The sequence below is a fragment of the Corvus moneduloides genome, chromosome 4 (assembly GCF_009650955.1).
Source record: "Corvus moneduloides isolate bCorMon1 chromosome 4, bCorMon1.pri, whole genome shotgun sequence".
Taxonomy (NCBI): domain Eukaryota; kingdom Metazoa; phylum Chordata; class Aves; order Passeriformes; family Corvidae; genus Corvus; species Corvus moneduloides.
Genome location: NC_045479.1, coordinates 45706290 through 45729155, shown reverse-complemented (window position 1 = coordinate 45729155; position 22866 = coordinate 45706290). Strand labels below are relative to the sequence as shown.

The window sequence follows — 22866 nt, the reverse complement described above, 5'->3', positions numbered from 1 at the left end:
CGCCGGGAGGGAGCGCACAGACACCACCACCCGCTGCCCCCGAAAGCGCCTTCCAGGCCTCGGCGCCGCCGCCCGGCCGGCACCGCGCAGCCGGGGGCGCCCGCGGCCCCCGCGCCCCGCTCCGCCCGCGGCCGGGACGGAGACTGGCGCGCTCCCGCCCCTCCCCGCAGGAATGCGGCGGGAACCGCCGCCCGCGCCCGGCCCCGGCCCCCGCGCCGCGTACCTGCCGGTCCCCGCCTCGCCTCGGCCCGCGCTCCCTGCCGGCCGCCGGGCGCCGGGCGCGGCGGGATCTCGGGCCTGCCTCTCCCGGCCGCCGCCGCCGCCGCCGGGCCCCTGCTCCAGGGAGAGGGCCAGCTGGCTGAGGCCGTAGAGCAGCGAGCAGACGCCGCAGCCCAGGCACAGCAGCGCCACCCGCGCGAACCGCCGCATCCTCCCGCCCGGCGCCGGCACAGCCGGGCGGGCCCGCGGCTCCAGCGGCAGCGGGAGCACGACGGGCGCGGCAGCGGCGCGATGCCCAGCGCGATCCCGGCGTGCGAGGGGCGGGGCGGGGCGGGCAGGGGCGGGACCGGGGCCGGGCCGCAGGGCGGGGCCGCACTGGCGCCCACTGTTTATTTGCCCCAAAAGTGAAAAAAGCCGCACGCCCCCTTTTCCCGCTGCATCCCTCCATCGCGGCCCTGTGCTCAGCGTGGTCTCGTCCCCGAGCCTCCCGAACATGGGTCCCTGGGAGAAGTCGAGAGACGAAATGTCTCGGTCCGCTCCACACTGGTGCGGAGCCTCACCTTGAATCCTGTGTGCATTCTTGGGAACCTCAATATAAGAAGAATATAAAGCTGTTACAGAGTGCGTGTCTTCATTAAGGGCAAAAGTGGGGCTAAAGCCTCAAAATGACACTCCTTCCACACTTTCAATGTTTCTGTTGCACTAACTTCGATTTTCCTGTGTAAATCTTCACAGCTGCCTCTGCACAAGGATGCTCTATACGTATAAATATCTAAAAGGAGGGTGCCAAGAGGATGGAGACAAACTCTTCTCAGTGGTGCCAAGCAATAGGAGGCAACAGAAGAAGCTGGTGCACAGGAAGTTCCACCTGAATATAAGGAAAAACTTTTTTACTGTGCAGGTGACCGAGCACTGGAACAGATTTCCCAGAGAGGTTGTGGAGTCTCTGTCACTGGAGATATTCCAGAACCATATGGACACAATTCTGTGCAGTGTGTTCTAGAACGACCCTGCTTGAGCAGGGAGGTTTGGACCAGATGACCCACTGTGGTCCCTTCCAACCCTTACCCATTTTTTGATTTTCCCACTCATGCCCTAGGCACCTGAAATTACACAGGTGTTCATTCTTTCTCCTTGTGCTGACACAATCTGAGCATGCAAATCACTTTGGACTCCAGCCCCCTTCCCTCCTCTGGCCTTGGCACACAGGTGACTGCACAGTACCCTGGCCCGAGGAGCAGGTGGGTGCTGCTGGGCCAGGCAAGTTTGGAGAACTGAGCCTGAAGGATTTGTCTGCGGTCACTAGCAAAGATAGGGCTATTTTAGCTCACCATGTCACGCTTCTGGACAACAAAATGTAGGCCTGGGAAGTGGCAGAAGAAATAACAGCTGTAGATCTTTGTAGATGGGGGGAATATTGGTTGGGTTTCAGTTGAATCCAATACAGTAGTGCATCCCCTCTCTCTAGCCCAGACCACTGAGCAACGGCCTAACAGCTTAACTAACCTATACTGTTGCCAAGGTAAGTATTTTAAAGTCATCATTCAGTGCTGCTCCCTCAGCTTCTGATGCTGATTTTTAAAAAAAAACAAACCAAGTTTGGAATAATTCTGCTTACTTCTTTGTCCTTACAGTGCATTCGGCTCACATTTTCTCTATGGACTGGAAACATCCTTTTTTAAAATAAGTGATAATAACCCCACTCAGGACCCTGCATTTCAAGAAAAATGCCAATATGATTTACAATAAAGCATAAAAAAATAGCTGTTACAGCTTTTGCAGCCTAAGGATGTATGTTATACATGAATGCCCATAAAATCTGAGCCATAGCTTACTGCTATTCTTGGCTGTGCTTAAAAGAAGGGGGAAAGCAGGATGCCAGCTGGCAACTCTGGTAGGTGGAAGAGAAGTAATGCCAAAATTGTTCATCACCTCTTCCTCAAAATAAAAGAAGAAATGAGGAGAAAAGATGGCCCTCAGAAAATATGGGATACTCAACTCTGTTTGCAGTGGAGATACTGGGATGATTACTAAGAGGTACAAACAGGGAAATTGGGGCTGAGGGAAAAAAAAAAAAAGTAGATTTCAAGAGAAGTAAGGAACTAGGGAGGATGATGAGAAATCAGGCCAAATATGGCAGGGTGATGATGGGAGAGTCATAGATTAAATGGTAGAGGATTTGTAAAAAGAACTTGGAAAGATATCACTGGCTTGCATTGCAGAAAGAACTAGCTCTGAAAGCACCACTCAAAGTCTTAGCTGGGCTTTCTGCCCCCGTGTTCTTTGTTCCTCAGCGCTTTCTGCCACACCCTGCCATTCAGCTTCCCTGATTTTGTTTCTGCTCAAAATCGGGTCCACTGCTCTCATTGCATACCTACCTGCTGACCTGTGCCATGAATTCCTGCACTCTCCCACTTCACAGCCCCTTACACACACTGTCAAGTCCATATAGCAGGGAATTAGTAACACAGCAATATGAGAGTCAGAGTAGAGAGATACAATGGAGTATTTCCTGACAGCAAGCTTAAAAGCAGAGACCACTCAATCCCTGCTGAGGTGGGACACTTGTCTTTTATATAGAAGAGTGTTCCAGCCAGGGAAAATGAGGTCCGAAGTGTGTTATAGTGGCACCAAGAATGAATGTGGCAGATGGCCAGTAATAAAGGTCTCCTTCTTCAGAAGAAGAAACTATATTCTTAGAGGAGAAAAGAATAAATAAGGAGTGCTAAAGAGAGGTGACATAGGGAGATTTTTTTATTATTATTATCAATCATGTCATTACCCAAATACGAATTTTAAGGATTCTCTTCATTCAGTGCTGTTCAATAATATGTGAATAATTAATGAATGAGAATGTATCTGCAGTGCTCTAAGAATATAACTAAGGCAAGGGCAGAAAGAAAGCATCTTTGTTAAGCTCTCTGATGCTATTGGGGGCCAAAGCAGCTAAACTTACACAAGGCTTTTTTTCACACTGCAAAATCTGTCCATTTAATCTATCAATTGGTCTGATAAAAGATAAAATGCTTCTTACTACAAACTTGGCCTTGTGAGCAAGAAAGACAAGCAAAAGTTACTGAAATGCCACACCCGAATTATATCACTGAGAAAAAAAAACATTATCAGACAGTATCTAATTACCCAGTTCAGTTTATAAAGTCTTTAAAGATTAATAATTATGTATCTTTATTACTAACCATGAATAGTTAATGAAAAATATGTAACATTTTAGGCTACAAGGTCTGCCAGTCTTTAATTAACTCAAAACATGAAGAGTTACAATTAGACACAAGATTCTCTCCTTTTATTAATGAGTCTAAATCTTTAAATCCTTTTCTTGACTAGAATTTAGTTATTTAGCCATGGTAACTTTTGTATCTTTAGGATTCAATTCTATTTACTATGTCCAGAAAATAGCCCAAATCCAGAAAAAAGATATCTTCATAAACTATGGGTGTTAAATAAGTAGTTAAGACAATCAATTTTTCTGAAAGAATCAGCATCTGATACTTCTGCAAGTGTGTTCAAGGGTCATAAGAGCAGTTACTGTGAGCCAGAACAGGAAACCAACATTCTAGCAATTCATTAGATCATGAGATAAATCAGATCAACTTAAATTTAAAAAAAAAAAATAGTCCTAATCAGATGCATTTGTATCATTCCCCCTGGTTTTGTTCTTTCACAAAATTAAACCATTAAGTTGGTAAAGCAATAAGATTTTGTGCTGATAGATTTGTGTCAATGCTGCCCTGTATGTAGACCAGTTAAGGGTTTTTCAAAGGCAAAGACACTTCCTTGATGTTCACATGCCCCTTCATAGAAACTTGGCTATGATAGATTGCAAGGTTGGGGAAGCAGGAAGAAACAGCTTTGCTGCCATGTGTTGTACATATGGTATCATCAGACTTCTTGGGGTAATGATACTTTTCTCTTGCTGCCAGATACCACTTTTTTTCCCTTCCTGTTATCTTTTAAGAAAAATACTTAGTTTGGTACAACTACTTTCCACTCTTATTGAACCTAACCCTTCAAATTTCCTCACGTATAAAAGTATTAACAAAAATTCTCAAAATCAACTTTTATTGATGACCACAATATTATTACCTTCCCCCATTCCTTTCCTATTTAGCTCTCATTGTTTATTATTGTCGTGTGTTCAACCTACTTCAAGCAAGAGCCTAAAATATTTTACAATTATTGTTGATAACCATGATAACATCCCAGGGCAATAGAAATAGAAAAAACATCTAGGACAATACTGCACAAAATTAAGTAAGCTGCATTGTAAGCAGTTCAGGAAGTGGTGTGATACTTTGCAAATTTCCTAGTTTCTTCTAATTTGAATCAATTATTTCTTCATCAATAGTATATTTCAAAATTTAATAGATGCTTTGTGAACAATTGCAAGTTAATAAACATTAGCCAAAATATTTGTATCATTCCTCTTAAGAAAATTCAACTTTCATGCCCTAAATAAATAAATAAGCATCTATATATGTAGACTTGCACAGTATTTAGTAGTTTACTATATTAAAAAAGCAGAATGAATACTCTCTAGGAGCACAAAGAGAATTTTCTTTTAATATTTTTTTCAATATTTGTGTGTCAAGTCCTTTCTTTTCTGTAAAGATTTCTACATATAAAGCTCCAGAATATCAGTCCAGAAGGGATTATAAATGTTGGGCTTTTGTTTCTTTCCATAATCTAAAATTTTCCAAAGACTACCTGGCATGGGTATAATAAAGAGGTGACGGGTGACAGCCAACATGGCTTTACTAAGGGCAAACCATGCCTGACAAATTCAGTGACCTTCTGCAGTGGGCTCAGAGTGTTGGTGGATGAGGGAAGTGCACAGATGTCACATACCTGCACTTGTGCAAAACATTTGAAGCTGTCCTACGTGACGTCTTTGTCTCTAACTCAGTGGCTGATGAGAAGCTCAACGTGACCTGGCAATGTGTGCTCACAGCCCAGAAAGCCAAACATGTCCTGGGCTGCATGAAGGCAGCGTGGGCAGCAGGACGAGGGAGGGGATTCTGCCCCTCTACTCCACTCTCACTAGACCCCACCTGTAGTACTACATCCAGCTCTGGGGTCCCCAACATAAGAAGGACATGGACCTGTTGAGAGAGTCCAGAGGAGGGCCATGAAGATGACCAGAGGGCTAGAGGACCTCTCCTATGAAAAAAGGCTGAGAGAGCTGGGGTTGCTCAGCCTGGAGAAGAGAAGGCTCTGGGGAGACCTTACTGCAGCCTCCCAGTACCTGAAGGGGCCAACAAGAGAGCTGGAGAGGGACTTCTTACAAGGGCATGTAATCGGTAAGACAAGGGGGAATGGCCTTAATCTGAAAGAAGGTAGGTTTAGGTCAGATACAAGAAAGAAAAAACTCACTATGAAGATGGGGAACACCAGAACAAGCTACCCAGAGAAGCTGTGGACGCCCCATCCCCAGAAATGTTCGAAGCCAGGTTGGATGGCGCTTTGAGCAACCTGGTTTAGTGGAAGGTGTCCCTGCCCATGGCAGGGGGGTTGGAATTAGATGACCTTTAAGGTCCTTTCCAACCCAAACCATTCTGTGATTCTATGATTTGTGTTTAAGTACTTTGGTGAAGAGTCAAAGCAAACTTACTTACTTACACAAATACATACCATATACAAAAAAATATAGAAATAAGGCAAGCAGGGCTGGGTTTTGCTTGGTTTTTTGTTTACATATAACTACACAAGTTTAAAAATCCTTATTGTGTCCTGCTGTTGTTTGCTACAGCATCAAGTGTTTTGAGTGGTAACACCCAGATCAGGGTTTTTTAATTTCTACAATATATTTTTTCCTCTAATAGGAAAAATATTTACTAGTAGTAAACATGTGCAATAGTAACTTTGCACTATGCCTTGAAAGTTCAATTTTTAAGATGAACTATATCAAATAATCTGAAAGTAGTTACCCAAGGTAACTACTTTTTACCTTTTCCATTTCACAGCAACAGTGCAGATTCCACACAGTGAATTTATACTATTTGTACTAAGTATTTTATTCTTTTCACTTTTTGAAGATCCTTAAAATGAATGCATTTGCTCAGGAAATCTTCAGACCACAAACAGAAAACCATTGCTTTTATTTTAGGGTTTCTTTTTTCATGTTTGATGTAAAAATTTTATGCCTTTTATGTATTTATTTTTTCCTATCAGAAAAAGGCTGCATGTCTTGGAAAGCAAAACTGCATCTAGCAAACAGCTAAAATGGAAAAAAAAAATTAAATTACAACTGCCAGCTGTCCTTATAAGTGGAAATACAGGTCTAGGAGAGTTGTCAGGTCCTTAAGAGCCATTCAGCAGTGCAAGCCAGATGATACACTGGAGCCAGTAGCTCCTATTTCGAATGGAAGTGACAACAGATGGTCATTCAGTAAGGAGGTGTTTTGGAAAGTGGTCTGTCAGTCAAACCAGGTAAAGTGTTGACTGACTTTGCCAATTTATTTACCTTTTTCTTTTGTTCATCTGTACCCTGGTTTTATTCCCCCTTCAAGTAGAATTTAACATGTCAACCAATGTAGAGACAATGTCAGAGATAGAGAAATCCTACTGTTTGTCTCTCTTTTTCTCTAAGGGTTGCTTAATTTTTATAAATACAAATTGAAAACCATGACTACATCAAAACAGTCAAATGTGGTAGTTGTTTAAAGCATTTAGTACTTGAATAATCAGATAAGACACTAATATTGCCCTCTTTTGCTGACCGCTTCTTTTAACACTGAATAGAACAGCCACATCACAGACAAGTGCCTAAGGCACCCAGCACCCTCACACTTGGTGACAGCCTTGGTCATGCCTGAAGCTCACAGAAGTACCTACTGTGAGCAGTCAGCCTGCCCTGCGCTGCCCAGTGCATGCCCTGGAGAGTGCAGACATCACACTGCCTTAGCTGTGGTGTCAATTGGATTGTTCTCAGACCATCCCGCTGCACAAGCGGCAGCAGAGCCAGCGAGTAGTTGGGATATCGTGCAGTGCTGAACTTTGAGCCTGAAACACCCAGAATAATTTGAAGTTCTGCTAGCTCAGGATTGTACTTACGCATAACTCAGCCTTCCTTTGCCTATCTTTAACCTGTAACTTTACAAATTTAGTTTTTACTCTTTTTTTTTTTTCAGGACAAGAAAGGGTAAAAAAAAATTGGACACTGTCCTAAACTATCTCCAGGCACCAGGCCCATATCTGCAGGGGAATGTTGTGATCTCCCATGGCTGCCAAAACATTTGTGTGGAATTTAAGAAATTTGTTTTGATCTTCAGACCCATAATTGTGTAGCAGTCTTACTGAACAGTCAATAGTGGAAAGAAATGAATAAAAGGGTGATAGGAGAGCTTTACAACTTGCTCTCCTCTTTTGAATCCCTTCTGTTCTTGCAAAATAGATGAGTAAGTAAGACTAAGTTAGACCCCTTTAATTAGTGACAATAGCCCTATTCTGGGATCTGATGCCAATTTAGTCAGTATTTCTGCTAGTACCCAATTTGGTAGTTACATCAACAGTTTCCCAACACTTGCTGCCTGCACTTGGGGATCTGTGCCCAACAATGACAGCGTGGCATTTAAAGCATTCTGTACCCAAGGAGGCATCAGTCTTCCATGCTGCCTCCTTGGAGTGGAGATGAGGTCCCATACTCATGGCCGACACTTCAGTTACCTGCTACACAAATGGGAAACTCCGACAGTCTTTACAAGAGAATCAGCTTCTTTCAAGAACGCCTTGCAGGACCCCTGCCTCATGCTGCAAAGCAACACAAACAACAAACAATTCAGACAACTGAACATGGGAACTGTAGAATTGAAGACAAATTGAGAGAACCCACATAGACCACTGTTTTATAACCTGCTTCAGTAGCAAAGAACAGTTTTTACATATAATGACATGAAGCCTTAGACAAAGCCCCCTTCTCAAGTTTCTTACCTCCTTTGTTACTTTAATTTGCAAGCACAGATGCTTTCATAGTTTCTTGCTTCAGAAGCAGTACTCCCAGGAATATCTCAACTTCCATCATAACCAAAAGCAGTAATGAATCATCTCTGCAGTAAATTAGCAGAGTCCTCTTGGCACTTTGCGATCAAATTCCCACTGTCTGCTGTTTATCCCCAAATTGCCCACTTGTATTTCTTGCACTTTCTCCTAGACAGTACAAATACATTCAGAGAGAGGTTCTGAACAATTTAATAATTTTATTTACCATTTTATCATAAGACACCCTAAGCATCACCACTGCCAATCAAGATTGTAGTGCACTTACATTTGTTTTCACCAAAAATACTTTCTTGTCAGATTGCTCACAGGCAAGAAGTATTTATTTATTCCTGGGAAAGGCATTTCAATGTGTGTCACTATTCTAGGCATCAAAACCATCTATTTATGCTCCTCTGAAACCAACAATATGTCATCGATGTGAAATAACTATAGGGGCATAAATTTTTAAACAATTTCATTATCATTAACTGTGTAGCATTTATCATAGAAAAAAAATAGTCTTTGCACTGTGATTCCTACTGTTTCTTTCTTTCCAGATACTTCCCCCCAGCTTTCCTGCCAAGCTTTCAGAATTTTAAATTGTTCAATATAGTCTTTGAACTGAGGTCAGGAAGAGGTCAGTTGGAGGCAGTATCCCAATGGGTTACTATACACTAGGCTAAATGCAAAGTATTGCCATCTTTAATATTTAAAGGAGTGCTTAACTGGAATTGAACATAGTTTATCAGACAGAAAATTTGTAGCATCTCATGATGCAAGTTGTACTTTCTGACTGCTACACAGAGACCTTTTAAATAGATCAATATACTATGGTTTTCCTAGAGTACCTTTAGACTTTTTTTAAATGAAATTTGCATATATTAAAAAATTACAACCACACAAAATCTTTCATTCACAGAGATGTTTATTTTTGTCTTCAATGTTTGTAGGGAATACGATTTCACTACAAAAGTGTCTCAGAGAAACTCCATTCAAAGTCTAGGCTTAAGAATGAAGGGAAAATATACTTTCAGCTGTACCAGTCCTGAGCAAAGTTTAAAAAAAAAATTTTTAAAAAAAATCCTCTAGAGATAGGAAGCAGCACCAATTAAACCAGAGGGCCTCTTACTGATATCTGCTCATGCTTTCTTTTCTGCTTTGAGAATTGGTAAAGACTTAGGTAGGAAAAATTACTTTATTAGAACATGGACATAAGATTTACAGTCCCAATCTCTCACCAAATACCACCCTTTTTTTTATAGTTAGAGTCCAGGGCCTCAGTTTTACTTTCTGTTAAGTAGTCAGGACTGCTAACAGCAAGACTGTTGCCCCCATGGTGTAACATTTTCTCTTACTCAAATTGGTAAATAAATATTTATTTAATATACTTCTTTTAATAAATATTTATTTCCTATCAATATCAAGTTCCTGAAAAGTTACATTGTTCTTAGAAGTATACTACTCGTAGCAGTTATAAAACTTCTGATAACATCAGGTCTCAAAATAATTCAAGTGGCTTACAATCTGTCTTTTGTTGTTTCAGTGAAAGGATTTCAAGCCATTGGTAGCTCTCAGTACTTAATAGTTGGTTTATCCAGGACATTCAGATTCAATCTGACAAAGTAAATACTTCTAAGAGTCAGAACAGAAAAGGCACTTACTCATTTTGGGGAAGACACCTGGCAGGTAAGATTTTTATTTTCAAAATAACAAGCCCTTTTTCTAATAATAAAACCCTTAAAAAACTAGTTGGATAAACATAAACCCTATGAACAAAACCAACTTAGGTACCCCTTTCCAAGAAAGATAATACTGTCATTGATTGAGAAACTGAGAAATGTGAAAGCATCCAGAAATACTCACAAGTTTCATTCACTTCTGTGATATTCCAGTAGACCATCACAGCTGACTAGAAGAAAAAATCTCCTCCAAAGAATGGATGTTTTACAAATTGAAAGCCTCAAAAATTTCTGGACTATTTTTTGTTAGGTACTTATATCAGCAATAAAATGTAAGATTCTAATGTGTATAACCAGGAACATCACCTTGGTTACAACTGATAACCTGTGACTTCATCCAGAGGAGCAATCTTTTATCAAACTTCCTTGCAATTGAATCATTGCCTCAGTGATGCTCTGTGTAAGGCACTTAGTAAATTTTAAGAGCATCTGACAGTACTGTTGGTAGTTTTGATTTGTTTGTGAGGATGCTCTAACAACCCTTCAAGATAAGGTGTGGACTAATCACTGAAAACAGCCATATGAATTACTGGCCACAAAACTCTTCAGAAACCACATCCATTCTAGTCTGTGTTCTTATTACACTTGCAACAAAAAGCTATCCTTTTCTTAGCAGTCCAGGAATTAGACCCTTTAAAATTGTGTAGTGGCTAATTGTATGAGAGGAATTAATTTTGTTCCTAACTCTTTCATCAAAACTTCTGCCCTTTCAATAAATAACCTGTATCCAAGAGTGAAATGTTCATGGTATTTACTACTCAATTCATAATTAGGCCAAAGGTCACTGAACCAACAGGTATCAAGAATTATAAAGCAAGACACACCTCTAAGAAGTGTGATGTTGCCTACTTCCACTACAGTACACAGAGAAAGGAACACTAAACAGACAAAAAAAGACAAAGAAACCATTATATGGCTCTTCTAGGGATTATTCTGGAAAGACATTTTCTTTGTTCTTCCTTTCCCTCTCCTTATCCTCTGTCTTTTTGTTGGACTGGGGGTTTTTGAAGGTGTTTCACATTTTAGAAACAGAAGCTGCCTACTCAGAATTTCTGTAGGAAAGCTAAGAAAGAACTCAGTATCTGTGCATGCTCCTGAGATCTCCATCTCCAGCAGGGACTAAGAGCATTTTACTTGGCAACATTCTGCCTCCATCAGTTGGAAAGAATTTTGCTTATTTTGCGACATATGGAAGCCTCCCTGCATAGAGTAAGACCACTTGCAGAAATGTAGATAATTGGCATCCCAGAATGCCAGGTACCTCAGAGCATTTGAATGGTACAGGATCAGTGTAACTGAGTCTGCTCAGCAAGAATCTGTTCAGGTAGTCAATTATATAGAAACAAAATTGATATTGACCTCTAAGCTCCCCATACCATTATTCTGAAAGACCATGTTGATCTTACCAAAATATAATTGAAGAACTGGGAACAGCAGTCAAATTCCTCACTTACAAAAGCAAGCATAATAAATTACTTCAAACTCACTGCATCCTCAAGATGTACTTAAGAGAAACAAAAAAAAAAAGGAGAAGGAATCAGGAATTAGAACGTGTTTCCTTCAGAGGTGGGAGTAACGATAACACATAAAACCTGAAGATTTCCCTTGCCTAGATTAATTCATAGCTGAAGGCTGTTACAGTAAAAGATGATCAGTCAGATGCCAGATTTTCCTGCTCAGAGACCTGTGCCATCAGGAACTGGGCTTGACACTGAAGCACTTTTATTTATTCTGTGCAAAGAAGGATCAGTTTGAAATAGATTATTCATGGATGGCAGTTATATATTAGATGCCTACAAACAGCCGATTAGATCTCTGTGTTCCCCAAGTGGGTATTCAGAAAGTAGAATTGGCCTGACCCCTCACTTGTCTTAACAGATGCAAAGTGATTTAACAACTCCATCCTTCTTTAGTGACAAATCACTGGGACTATCTTTGAACCAAACAGAATGTGCAGTTTGCAGACTCTAGTGATCTTGGTAAGAGGGTAAAGAGCCACATTTCATTAGCCTGGGTTACGCTTATTTCCTTTTTCTGCATCCTTTTGCTTCTTCACACAGAAGAGGAAAATTACATGCATGCGGGTAGCAGGTTATCAAAAAATACATTAATAGGCTCTTTTCCTCAGCTATCTTCTCAGTAACTCCATTGTAAATTAAAGGTCCATTGGTCTACAGCTACATATCTTAGAAGCTTGAGGAAGCACATTCACTTTGCTTTGACCAAGATCAATATTTATACACAGATGTGCTGGTTTTGGCTGGGATCGTTAATTTTCTTCACAGTAGCTAGCATGGGCTTGCATTTTGGATTTGTGCTGGAAACATGCTGGTACTACAGGGATATTTCAGCTGTTGCTGAGCTGAGCTTACCCAAAGTCAACGCCTTTTCTGCTTCTCACCCCACCCCAGCAGTGAGCAGGCTGGGGGTGCACAAGGAGCTGGGAGGAGACACAGCTGGGACAGCTGACCCCAACTGACCACAGGAATATCTCAGACCATGTGGTGTTGTGCTCAGCATATAGAGCTGAGGGAACAAGAAGGAAGAGTGCGATGTTTGGAGTAGTGCTGTTTTTCCGCCCCAGTCACCACTACCTGTGATGGAGCTCTGCTCTCCTGGGGATGGCTGAACAGCTGCCTGCCCAGGGGAAGTGGTGAATGTTTTGCTTTGCTTGCATGTGCAACTTTTGCTTTACCTGTTAAACTGTCTTTATCTCAACCCACGACTCTCACTCTTCAAATTCTCTCACCCACTGCACAGAGGGAGAATGTGCAAAGGGCAGTGTGGTACTTACTTGCCAGCTGGGGTTAAACCATGACAGAAAACTATGTAATTAAAGACTACACTTTTCCAGGTGGCCTAGATCCTGAAAACATAGTCCTGCTCAAATATTCCTCCCTCTGTCAAGATATGCCGTACTTTCTACAAAACAATTAACATTTTGGAACTACTTTTTAGAATATTGTTACTGAACAGTATTTTTTCTGGTGGTAATTTTCTTTTTAAACATATGGGACAAGAAGTGATTAGATAAGGTTACAATTTTGTCTTTTACAAAACCCCAAAAGGGACAGCAATCCCTTGTGATCATTCTTATTAATAATCATTAGGAGCCATAGAATATGCTTTTGCCCTTCATCTTCCATGTTTAACTTCTTAAAAGTACACCTAAAACTTCCCGTGCCCATTAAACTGTCTGATCCTAAAATCTGCCATCAGAAGACAGAGCAAGTTCATTCTGATGACTTTTATCTGTCTCCCATAATAAAAGGAGCAAGATTAGGATTGAATATATCAGAGTGATTCAGTGGTGGTTTGTTTTTATTAATTTTCATCAACACAGTTAAATAGAGGTTGTAATCAGCTCCTGCATTACTACGACTCTACAATCTGAAACTGATTTTTTTTTTTCACTGCGTTTTCTTTCACTGTTTGAATCCAATGGTACAGTTTAGGTAGGGGGAACACACCTGGACTCCTAGGCCTCATTAACAGACATCACAATCTTTTGGCACAATGTCTTAGGAAGGTCATGTAAACATCACTTGCTATTGGATAATAGCATTTTCCAGCAAGCATGCAGTTTTCCATTGCTGTTGTACCATTTACTCCATTCCAGGCAGGAAGTTATAAAAATTTCTATAGAGTACTGATTTGTAATTAACTTGTGAAGTACCTTTCCAAATTTAATATAGTGGTTAAACCCCATTAATTCTTGTTAAAACATGGGTTCTTTAGATATCAGACTAAAGTCAATATATGATTGTTGTCTTAGACAAGTCTTCTAAGTCTCTTTTAACAGTTTCTCCTCTGTTTAAAACTTTAAGAGCACAAAAGAAAATCATCCGAGCTTCTATAGTTTGAATGATTTTACTGTACAGTTTTTGCTACTTTGAAGTTACAACCTTCCAAACTGAGACTGCTCTGACATAAGTTGGGGCATAATTTCAGGTTAGGAAAACCTCTGAAAACTCAAACTGTATTTCCAGCACACCCAAATCTTAACATTGAGATAGAAGTATGCATTTGCAAAATGCCGTATTTGACTGACTGGTCCACCAGCCAAAACCAGCATTAAATTTTTATCTTACCCATCTTATTCCTGAGTAGGCACAGGCTAAATTTACAAGTATAGCACTTGCTGTTGCCTTTGGAGAAATTAAATGTAAATGCCTTTCTATTTCCCTACAGTTTCTGATTTTGAATGAAGTACACCCAGACTCCCTAGTAGGGAGAAGAGCCAAATAAAGGCATGTTAGAGAAAGAAAACCCCAAACAGATACAGCTAAAGAACCCTGGACAAAAAGTACACAACACAGTTCCATGCCAAATCAATCCTGTATAACAAAGTAAAATCAATCAGCAAAATGTAGGAAACTGTCAGGCTTTTGAGACAGGAGAGAAAAAAGTAAAGAATCTAAGTTGCAAGATGTGAAGTTTAGAAGAACTGCCTAAACACTACAGTGAACCAATAGAAACAAATTCTAGAAAGTACTCTGTCTTGCATGGCTACTTGAAAATGTGCTATTCATAATATCAAAAAAAAGTAAAGTGCACAAATTATAAAATCAAACCATTTTTGAGATTTTACAATCTATGCCCCAAAACACCAAATATCTAGATAAACACATAATAGGTTAAGACTTCAGTCATATTCTTAATATCAAGACTCTTCATATCAAGAATTTTAAATTTTTAAATGTAATTTATTTATTACTACCTCCTCTGTTGGAATCAAGATTTTATATGGCATTATTCAACCTGCTACTGAGAAGAATTTTTGTTTATCTCTAATATGTAGATTTAAATTAATGAAAAAAAGAAATCAGTCTCAACTGTATACTGTTCTTTTTCTTCTACCACCTATAATTAATGGCAAAGTTAGGAAGATAAGAGACTGAATTACTGTACCCTTTATCAATGAACTATTTATATTTAATTTTCCCCCATTTCTCCCCCCTTTTCCTTTCTGAAACCAGACAATCAATCAGCACATAAAGGAACTCATTTACATGGAACACTATCACACTTGTCTTTGTTGGGCCACCATTTCATTAACATCCCAGGATGTATGGCTGTTGCAGACTGGTGCATATATAGATTTAACAAATAACAGTTCTTATGCAGAGAGCAGTCACAGAGAAACTTAGCTAATCAGAACACATTACAACATTAAATTTTCACTTTTTATAAATGGAGTAAAGATGCTTTTAAATATATTTACAGTTAGAAAAAAGGACTTAGGATTACTACAAGTCAAAATTATTTAGAAATTATGAAAGTGAAGTTCACTTAAATTATATTACGAACAGATTCAAATGCAGTATTTTGCTTAGAATTTGTCTACTCTGCTGTCAGTATTGTCATATCCCTTTAATCACCAACAGGTAAAAACCTAACTTTGCTTAATGCTAAAACAGGCATCATTGCAATGAAACTCTGGCAACCTAATAGTTCAATTAAAACCACCTCAGCTTTTTAGATCCTGACTTCTGTTGCACCTGTAGTAGAAATTGCTCTTCAGTGTCTTGTTCCATAAAGAACAGTGAGACTTTTTGCATTCCTTTTGATAACCATACTTGTACTACATTTTTGAGATTATTCTCTAGAGACAGTTGAATCATAGTAAAATCCACTCCATCCTTCCTTTCAAACCAAACGGCTACTTAATTCTGAAGATAGAGTCCTCTTGTTGGCAGTGCTGGGTGGTTTATTCACATAAACTTAAATAAAAATACATTTCCCATTTAGTGAATTACTAGTAATAGATTATTATTTCTTTGCAAGGAATTCTGAAATGTGTTAGCATTCACTACATTTTAAATTAGAAACACATTTCATAAAACTTCTTGCAATGAGATTTACTATCCTTAAACTGCTTACTTTAAGCAGTTTCAGTTCTTTTGTAATCCATTACATCAGTATATTCTGCAAATAGTCCCACCTAAAAATAAAATATAAAAAAATAAAGTTGAGAAGCATGTATTTTTCTTTTAAAAACTAGTGTACGTTATTCTGAACATTAGCCCGGCCCCAAAAACATTTAAGAACCTTAAAAAGCATTGTTTTACAGATACTAAATTTGGCCAGGTAACAGCAATGAACAGACATCCTATTTAGTAAGATAAAGCAGAATACATAATAAACAGGTCAGTAGTTATCCATCCGAAATAGCCTATAATTAACATTTGATGTCTAAAAAGTTTAAACAGCAACACCAAGGGATGAGGTATGTATGTTCTCAGATATCACATCAGACTCTCATTTTATGCAACTAACTGTATTTCACAACTAGCATCTTACAAAATAGAACAGTACCATTGTGCCTGTAAGTACTGCATTAAAAACAGAAAAATACATTACTACAAGAAACCACCAAACATCACAATTGTCAGGGGCTACAAAAATCCATTGTTTTAAGCTGTTAAGAAGACATATCATATGTTGGTAATAATTTGGGGCTGGATTCAATACCAAGAAGGTCCATCCAACTTTCACATGGGCTTAAAAATATATTTACTTTGAATGAAAAAGAAAAGGCTCACAGGAGTGTAAGTGCACTACCTCACTAAAAGGAGCTAAATGGACTTTTGTACTGAACCAGAATATATAATTTAAAATCTATACATGAATTGTATGTATGTATCAAAACACTTATTGGTTGTAAACAAAAATGCAAAATCTGTATTCACAAAAATATTTTATTGGTAATGTTACATAATACCAGATGGTATTGTAAATAGTTCTGCTCTGTATCAGTATATTGCTAAGTGCGTAAATGTTGACCGTTTATGCCATAAAGTAGGATACTGAGTCTTTTCCAAATTATTTATGACATAATATATTCTAATAGGCCAATTTAATATTAAAGAAATTTATTCAGAAACAAAAAAAAAAAAAAAAAAAAGAATTGTTATTTCCTTATTCTTGTGCAATATCAGATATATTCCTGTACTGAAATCATAAGTGACTACGTGACACTAGAAAAATCTGGGGCAAGGAAACAGCACTAAGCAGAAATGAGAACTGCAGTTCTGTTCTTTTTAAAGCTTTTCTAAACTTTCATATTTCCAAATAGTTTTTGCCAAATGCATCACCATCTGAGGTTCAGTATTTGTTACACAACACAGAATACCAGTGTACAGCGACAATGCAGTACTTTACCTGAATTTCAAGGTTAACTAATCAATGCTTAGAATGTGTTTTCTATTTTGCTTGTAAACATTACAATAAGTGTTTTAAGTGTCAAAAAATATTGGTAAAACCATCAACATAATTCAGTAACAGTAATCTAGTAAAATGTGTCAAACATTGGCAAAAATCCATACAAATGTGTTCTTTAATAACATTTTTCCTATTTAACCACACCAAGTACCAGCAGGTGTTTTTAAGAAGATAATTATTATGAAAATTCTGTTGCAGCAATAATTGATTAAGTTGATCTTTGACTTGCATACATATAACTATGTTTCACAATTCTCAAATAATACATATTTAGGCAGCTTGAACTATGTTATAAAAATTTAAATTCAGTACATGCCAATAGTAGAGACTCCAAGAGTTGTGTTAGAATTCACTAAACTAAAAGTGAAAATGGACATACCAATAACACTGCATAATGAACATTCAAACCACATTTTCATGGCACCCTTACACATGAAGATGAAAAAGTTGGTCTGAAGATGCTTCATAACCATTTGTAGGTTGCATTTAAATTACTATAGAATCACAGAATAAGCTGAGTTGGAAGGGACCCACAAGGATAATTGAGTCCAACTCCAGGCCCTGCACAGGACAGGCCCAGAGTCACACCATGCACCTGAGAGCATTGTCCAAACACTTCTTGAACTCTGTCAAGTTTGGTGCTGTGACCACTTCCCTGGAGAGCCTGTGCCAGTGCCCAACCACTCTCTGGGTGAGAAACCTTTTGTGGTATCTAAACTAAACCTCCCTTGACTCAGCTTCATGCTGTTATTGTTTCTACCACTGCACTTTTTTTCTTTTTTTTTTTTTTTAACTGCATCATGTCCACTCAACATATCAATTATGCATGACTAATCTGTCATGAAAATGTGGTAACAGGTGACAGAAGTTATGTATTTGCATGTTTTGAAAAGACTAAAGAAACTGGAGGAAATAAACTTTAATGAGATTCCCCATTCAGTGATGACGCTTCTCCTCTGGGTGAAGATGACCTGGACATTCCCCTCTCTGTGTTGTCAGAGCTAGAACCGCTCTGACTGTGTTGATCTGCAGAAGTAGCACTGGAAGCAGGTGGCGACTTAGTTTTCTCCTTAAAGTCTGTAATAATGACTGTCAGATCTCCAACGGTAACTTCCAAATGCTGAGCGCTACTTCGATCCACATTTTTCAACCTTGGCCTAAATAAAGGAAATAATCATATTAAAAGCACACACACCATCTTATTATCTTGTCTCCCTCCTACTTTTTAGGAGCTCTGGAGAACAAACGTGTATATAAGATTTCTTTTTGCAACATGTATTATGTAGGAAAACAATGTACCAGAAGTTTTAATGGTAGTTTCCAGTATGTTTTACATTGAAATAGTTGAATATAACACATTACCTTCTTCTAAAACTATTTAGAACTTGACATTATGAATAATGTCACTGTGCAGCAATATGTATGTGAATGTTTTTACTTTTGAAACCCAAGTCTTTATTGTGACTATGCAAAGTTACAAATTTGATCCAAGGAAACATCCATCTCTGCAGGAGACTGAAGCAACAATTCTAAGTAGAAAATTGTGCTCAGTAATGAAGATGTTGGTGTCTGTCTTTTGAATTCAACAGCACAGACAGTGTTAACTTGCAGCAGGTGTTACCTCATTTCGAAACTTCACTAGGATCACTAGTGTACTATTTGAACTGGACTTTGTGTTTACAGTATAACTCTAGTATTCCTCGCATAGGCTCTGTTCTAAATTATGCAGAGATGAGTGTTACATACAGTGTTGATAGGGTAACATCATCTAATCTTTCAATTGTTTGATTTTTCCCAACAAAAAGAACTAAAGAATAATTTTACTTACATTTTGCTATCATATTTTTGCTAGTGACAAGCATAAAGTACTTTCAATTTAGTCCTTTCCCATGATCATCATGAAAAACTGGTACCGGACAGCTGAATACATACAAGCAGTTATGAACAGCACAGTTTATTTAGTCAGTGCATTTAAGTGACTCCACAGCTATCACTGGCTCAAGCTGCAATGAAATAATGACATCACATGTTCGCAGGTGTGATAGCACCAAAGCCCTAACCTTTACGCTATCATCTGAATTTGTTTGAAGTAGAATTGGTTTCCATTCACTTCAGCTGAAACAACTCATGCCTTTCCTCCACTAGAACTGAGATAGGCTTTGACATCGTGCTCCCCTGAGGCTGAAACAACATGACTGAAGCATCTCAGAAAAAAAAATGCAGATCTGCATCACTGGAATAGAGAGAAAACTTCAGAATTATCAACTTGTGCAAGTGCTGTGTACCTGGAGTTTATTAATTATATTAAATGTGCATGAAGATTTTTATGGTTGTTTCCAGTAATAATAGACACATTTTAAGGCAAAAAGAAAAGGATATCCTTTCCCCAAAGCATACTAAAGAAATCTGCTTAAACAAATCAAGCATTCTTAATTACTATCCTACCTAGTGAAAAAATTCTTGGAAAAATTAACTGTTTGAAGCATTAAAAAAAAATAGCAATTCTTAATGCAAGGTAATACTGGTATTTTGGTACAAGATTTTATTTTAGTTATTTTTCAAATTTCTTTACTCTTTCCCTCTATCACTTTTTTACTGTACATTTTTACTGTACTACTGCAATTTACCCACTAATATTTCGATTTATAATTTTTAATTGGCTTAACTAAGGCTCACTATACTAATGTCAAATGCTTCATAACTGAAGAACTTCAGCTGCATGAGGCAAGCTTGTAAATTTGAGTATTTAAAAATGAAAGAAGGAAAGGAAATAACACCTCAGTGTCCTTAATCCTAACCATGACTTTCCTAATAACTGCTCTCTCTTGACTCTCAGTCTCTCCCTTGTTCTGATCCTAATGATCCTATTTCAGGCACAACAGAAGCATCTGCTACTTCTCTGCATAACTAATCCCAAAGGATATTTCTTGGCTGGGCTATTTTGGACTGCTTCCAAAGTTTAAAAAAAAAAAAAAAAAAAAAAAAAAAAAAAAAAAAAAAAAAAAAAAAATCAATACTTCCTCCCATATTTGCTTAGACTTCATGTCTTATCTACTTCTCAGCTTTTTTGGCACAGCATTCTTGCCACAATAACTTTATGCTTAGATTATGATGAATTAGGGGTTAAACCTGCTGCTTTTGTTTAGCAGTTTGCACCCTCCTTCCTTACAGCAAGATCAAGGCTTTTACAACTGCTTGTCTGTACTGTAGTATTTCATGTTTTCAGTTCTAAGAGTCTTTCAGCATCCCAGATGTAGCATAGAGACTTCTATCACTAGGTAATACACATACCTTATCCTGTCACATTAATTTATGCCCTAGTTCAGCCCTTCAAAGCTAAAGGGTTCTACAAGGCTATCAATAACCAAGTTCTTTTCCCTACTAATCTGCAGTCTGGTACTGGTTCTCTCTCCTCCCACTATTATTTTGCATGAAAACCTGTCACTTCCACCCCCTCTCTTTTCCAGAGATTAATATCATCAATTTGCCTATCAACAGTTCTGTATGATGTGACAAATACTTCTATAACCCTTAAAACAATATCCTTAATAACCCTTAAAAAGTCTTTCTTCATTCAGCTGATCTCCATCTTCTGGCCACAACTACACACTGCAGATCTTTGCATTTTATAGACAGCCTAAACCAATGAAACTCCACACCAATATATAACCTGTTTGCCACAGCACTTAGAAAGCAGTAAAATCAAAGAACATTTTCTTATTTTTGTTTGTAAATTACATTTTACCAATACTGCAAAAGTTTCTAAATTTTTTACCTGGTTTTCTTATGACTGTTCTTTTTGCTTGTTGTTTCCTTTTCACTTTTTTCCTTTTCTACTTTGTCTTTTTTCTCTTTCTTTGATTGTGTAGGGGGCACAAATTGCTGAGGAACCTGTTGTGCAACCAGCTGAGAGACAGGTCGAGGTTTCCTGTGTGCACATATATATAGACATGCATAATGCTTAGACTTTGCAAGTCTCAAACTGTCTACACTTCAATTAACATTAACTATCACTGTAAGAAGAAATATTGTTTAAACAAATCTTGCTGCTAACACTCCATTAAGATAGCATATAAAATTTAAACCCATTATAGCCTTTTGTTTCACTTACTTGCATTATCAACAAATGAGATTTCTTTTTTTTATTTTACAGGATTTAGAGACCATACTTTGCAATGTGCTCTCTTCTCCCAGCTGTCATATCCAAACAGAGAGCTCAGAGTGAGCTCCAAAAGACAATGCTTCCAGAAATTACTTTACCACCCACTCCCAGCCACTTCAAATGATGAAATGGTCTGTTCTGAGTCTACTCCAATACAGAAGTAGACAATCCATATCACAAGAAGGAAAAAGCTGACCTTTGAGGTACCAGAGCTAAAGCCATTGTTTGCCTTATAGAATAAAACTTAAGTGTTTTCAGCTCAAACAAATTCATTGCAGGCAATAATAAATCCTGTTGTGTATCATTTTTATCATGTTCACTGGAACAAAATACACTGCTAATTAATATTAGTAGGATATAGCTGTAAGAACACCTATACTTTGGAAGCTGGCAACAGAAACATATGCCCGCATTCCACCAGTATACACAGTGCAGGTTTCATTTCCAAGTTTTGATCCAAGCTAAAAAACAGTGTGAGAAGAGCAATGGCAGGCTAAAGAATTTCAACAGTTTATTATTTTTACATTTTCCAAAATATTATTTTGAAATTGATTAATTTTTAATTCTGTTTCGTATTGAAATACAATGATCCTAGTTTGAAATGAAACATTTTACTCATTCCACTGCAAGTGTATTTACTTGTTCTGTAGTTTTGAAATTAAGAAATTTCAAGTCATGATATATAAAAAAGGTTCTGTTATTAAGACTTAGAAGATGTAAATTTCTTCTCCGAAAGAATGCTTGCCCTGCCAAGCTCTTGGGTTTTGTTAGTTGGATTGTGATGTTAGGTTTTTTAAAATAGAAAAAGCACAAATTATATGCACTGTGATACTCTGAAAATACAAAACCATTATTAAAGCAACAGAAGCTATCAGCCCACACACATACTTATTTATCCCAGCCCACAGGATCACACTACTGGCATTTCTTGCTTGGGCAAAGAGATGAGAAAAATAACAAATGCAGGAAATCAAGGCAGCTCCCACTAACAAGTTGTAATTTCAGTAATGATTGCAATATTTCAAGTTAGAGTGAAAGCCAAATTACAAGAATTTATAAAGTGTGGGAAAGGCAGTTAATATAAATCAGCTGAGATTTCATGATTCTTCCCAGTAAGTTCTTAACAAATTCAAATAAACTAAAAGAAAGACTATCAATAACTTGTCAACACAATAGAACTTTGGGATAAAAACTAGACTACCCCTTACCCACTCATGAACTAAGCCTACGCTGACTCTGGAGAGATGAAGGACAGGAACAAATCACTTAAGTGAAAACTACCCAGCTTATATCAACTGAAAACTATATGACTACAGGCTTTCCAGGAGAGCACTAGGACCTTGCAAAGCACGCACTGTATTGAGTCCACAATGAACAACTCAAACGACCTCAATGGACTACAAATATGTAGGTTAACAGAGTACAGAAGACATTTTTAAGAAAATCTGTTTCAGAATTGTTTTGACCTTTTGTCATGATAGTTCACAACAGAGCAAGAACCACGAAGGTGTAATTGATGCACAAGCT

General features: G+C 38.3%; 2 protein-coding genes across 5 annotated transcripts in view; both read right to left on the bottom strand.

The window, feature by feature from the left end:
* GXYLT1 (glucoside xylosyltransferase 1) overlaps window positions 1–9016 on the bottom strand; it is a 40329-nt gene extending 31313 nt beyond the window's left edge. Inside the window, exons 1-2 of one of the 4 annotated variants that reach the window (XM_032107517.1) lie at window positions 8167–9016; window positions 7903–7986 (exon numbers count right to left, since the gene is read on the bottom strand). In XM_032107517.1, the coding sequence (XP_031963408.1) occupies window positions 7903–7985 (83 nt within the window). In that variant the 5' untranslated portion in view covers window position 7986; window positions 8167–9016. Of the gene's footprint in view, window positions 1–223; window positions 474–7902; window positions 8001–8166 lie in introns of those variants that run through there. The other 3 variants (XM_032107519.1, XM_032107515.1, XM_032107516.1) reach the window with 3 other exon arrangements.
* A 105-nt stretch (window positions 9017–9121) lies between these two features.
* The window catches only part of YAF2 (YY1 associated factor 2), a 32108-nt gene continuing 18363 nt past the window's right edge, over window positions 9122–22866 (bottom strand). Inside the window, exons 3-4 of the mRNA XM_032107520.1 lie at window positions 20953–21105; window positions 9122–18334 (exon numbers count right to left, since the gene is read on the bottom strand). Coding sequence (XP_031963411.1) covers window positions 18097–18334; window positions 20953–21105 — 391 coding nt within the window. The 3' untranslated portion in view covers window positions 9122–18096. The remainder of the gene's footprint in view (window positions 18335–20952; window positions 21106–22866) is intronic.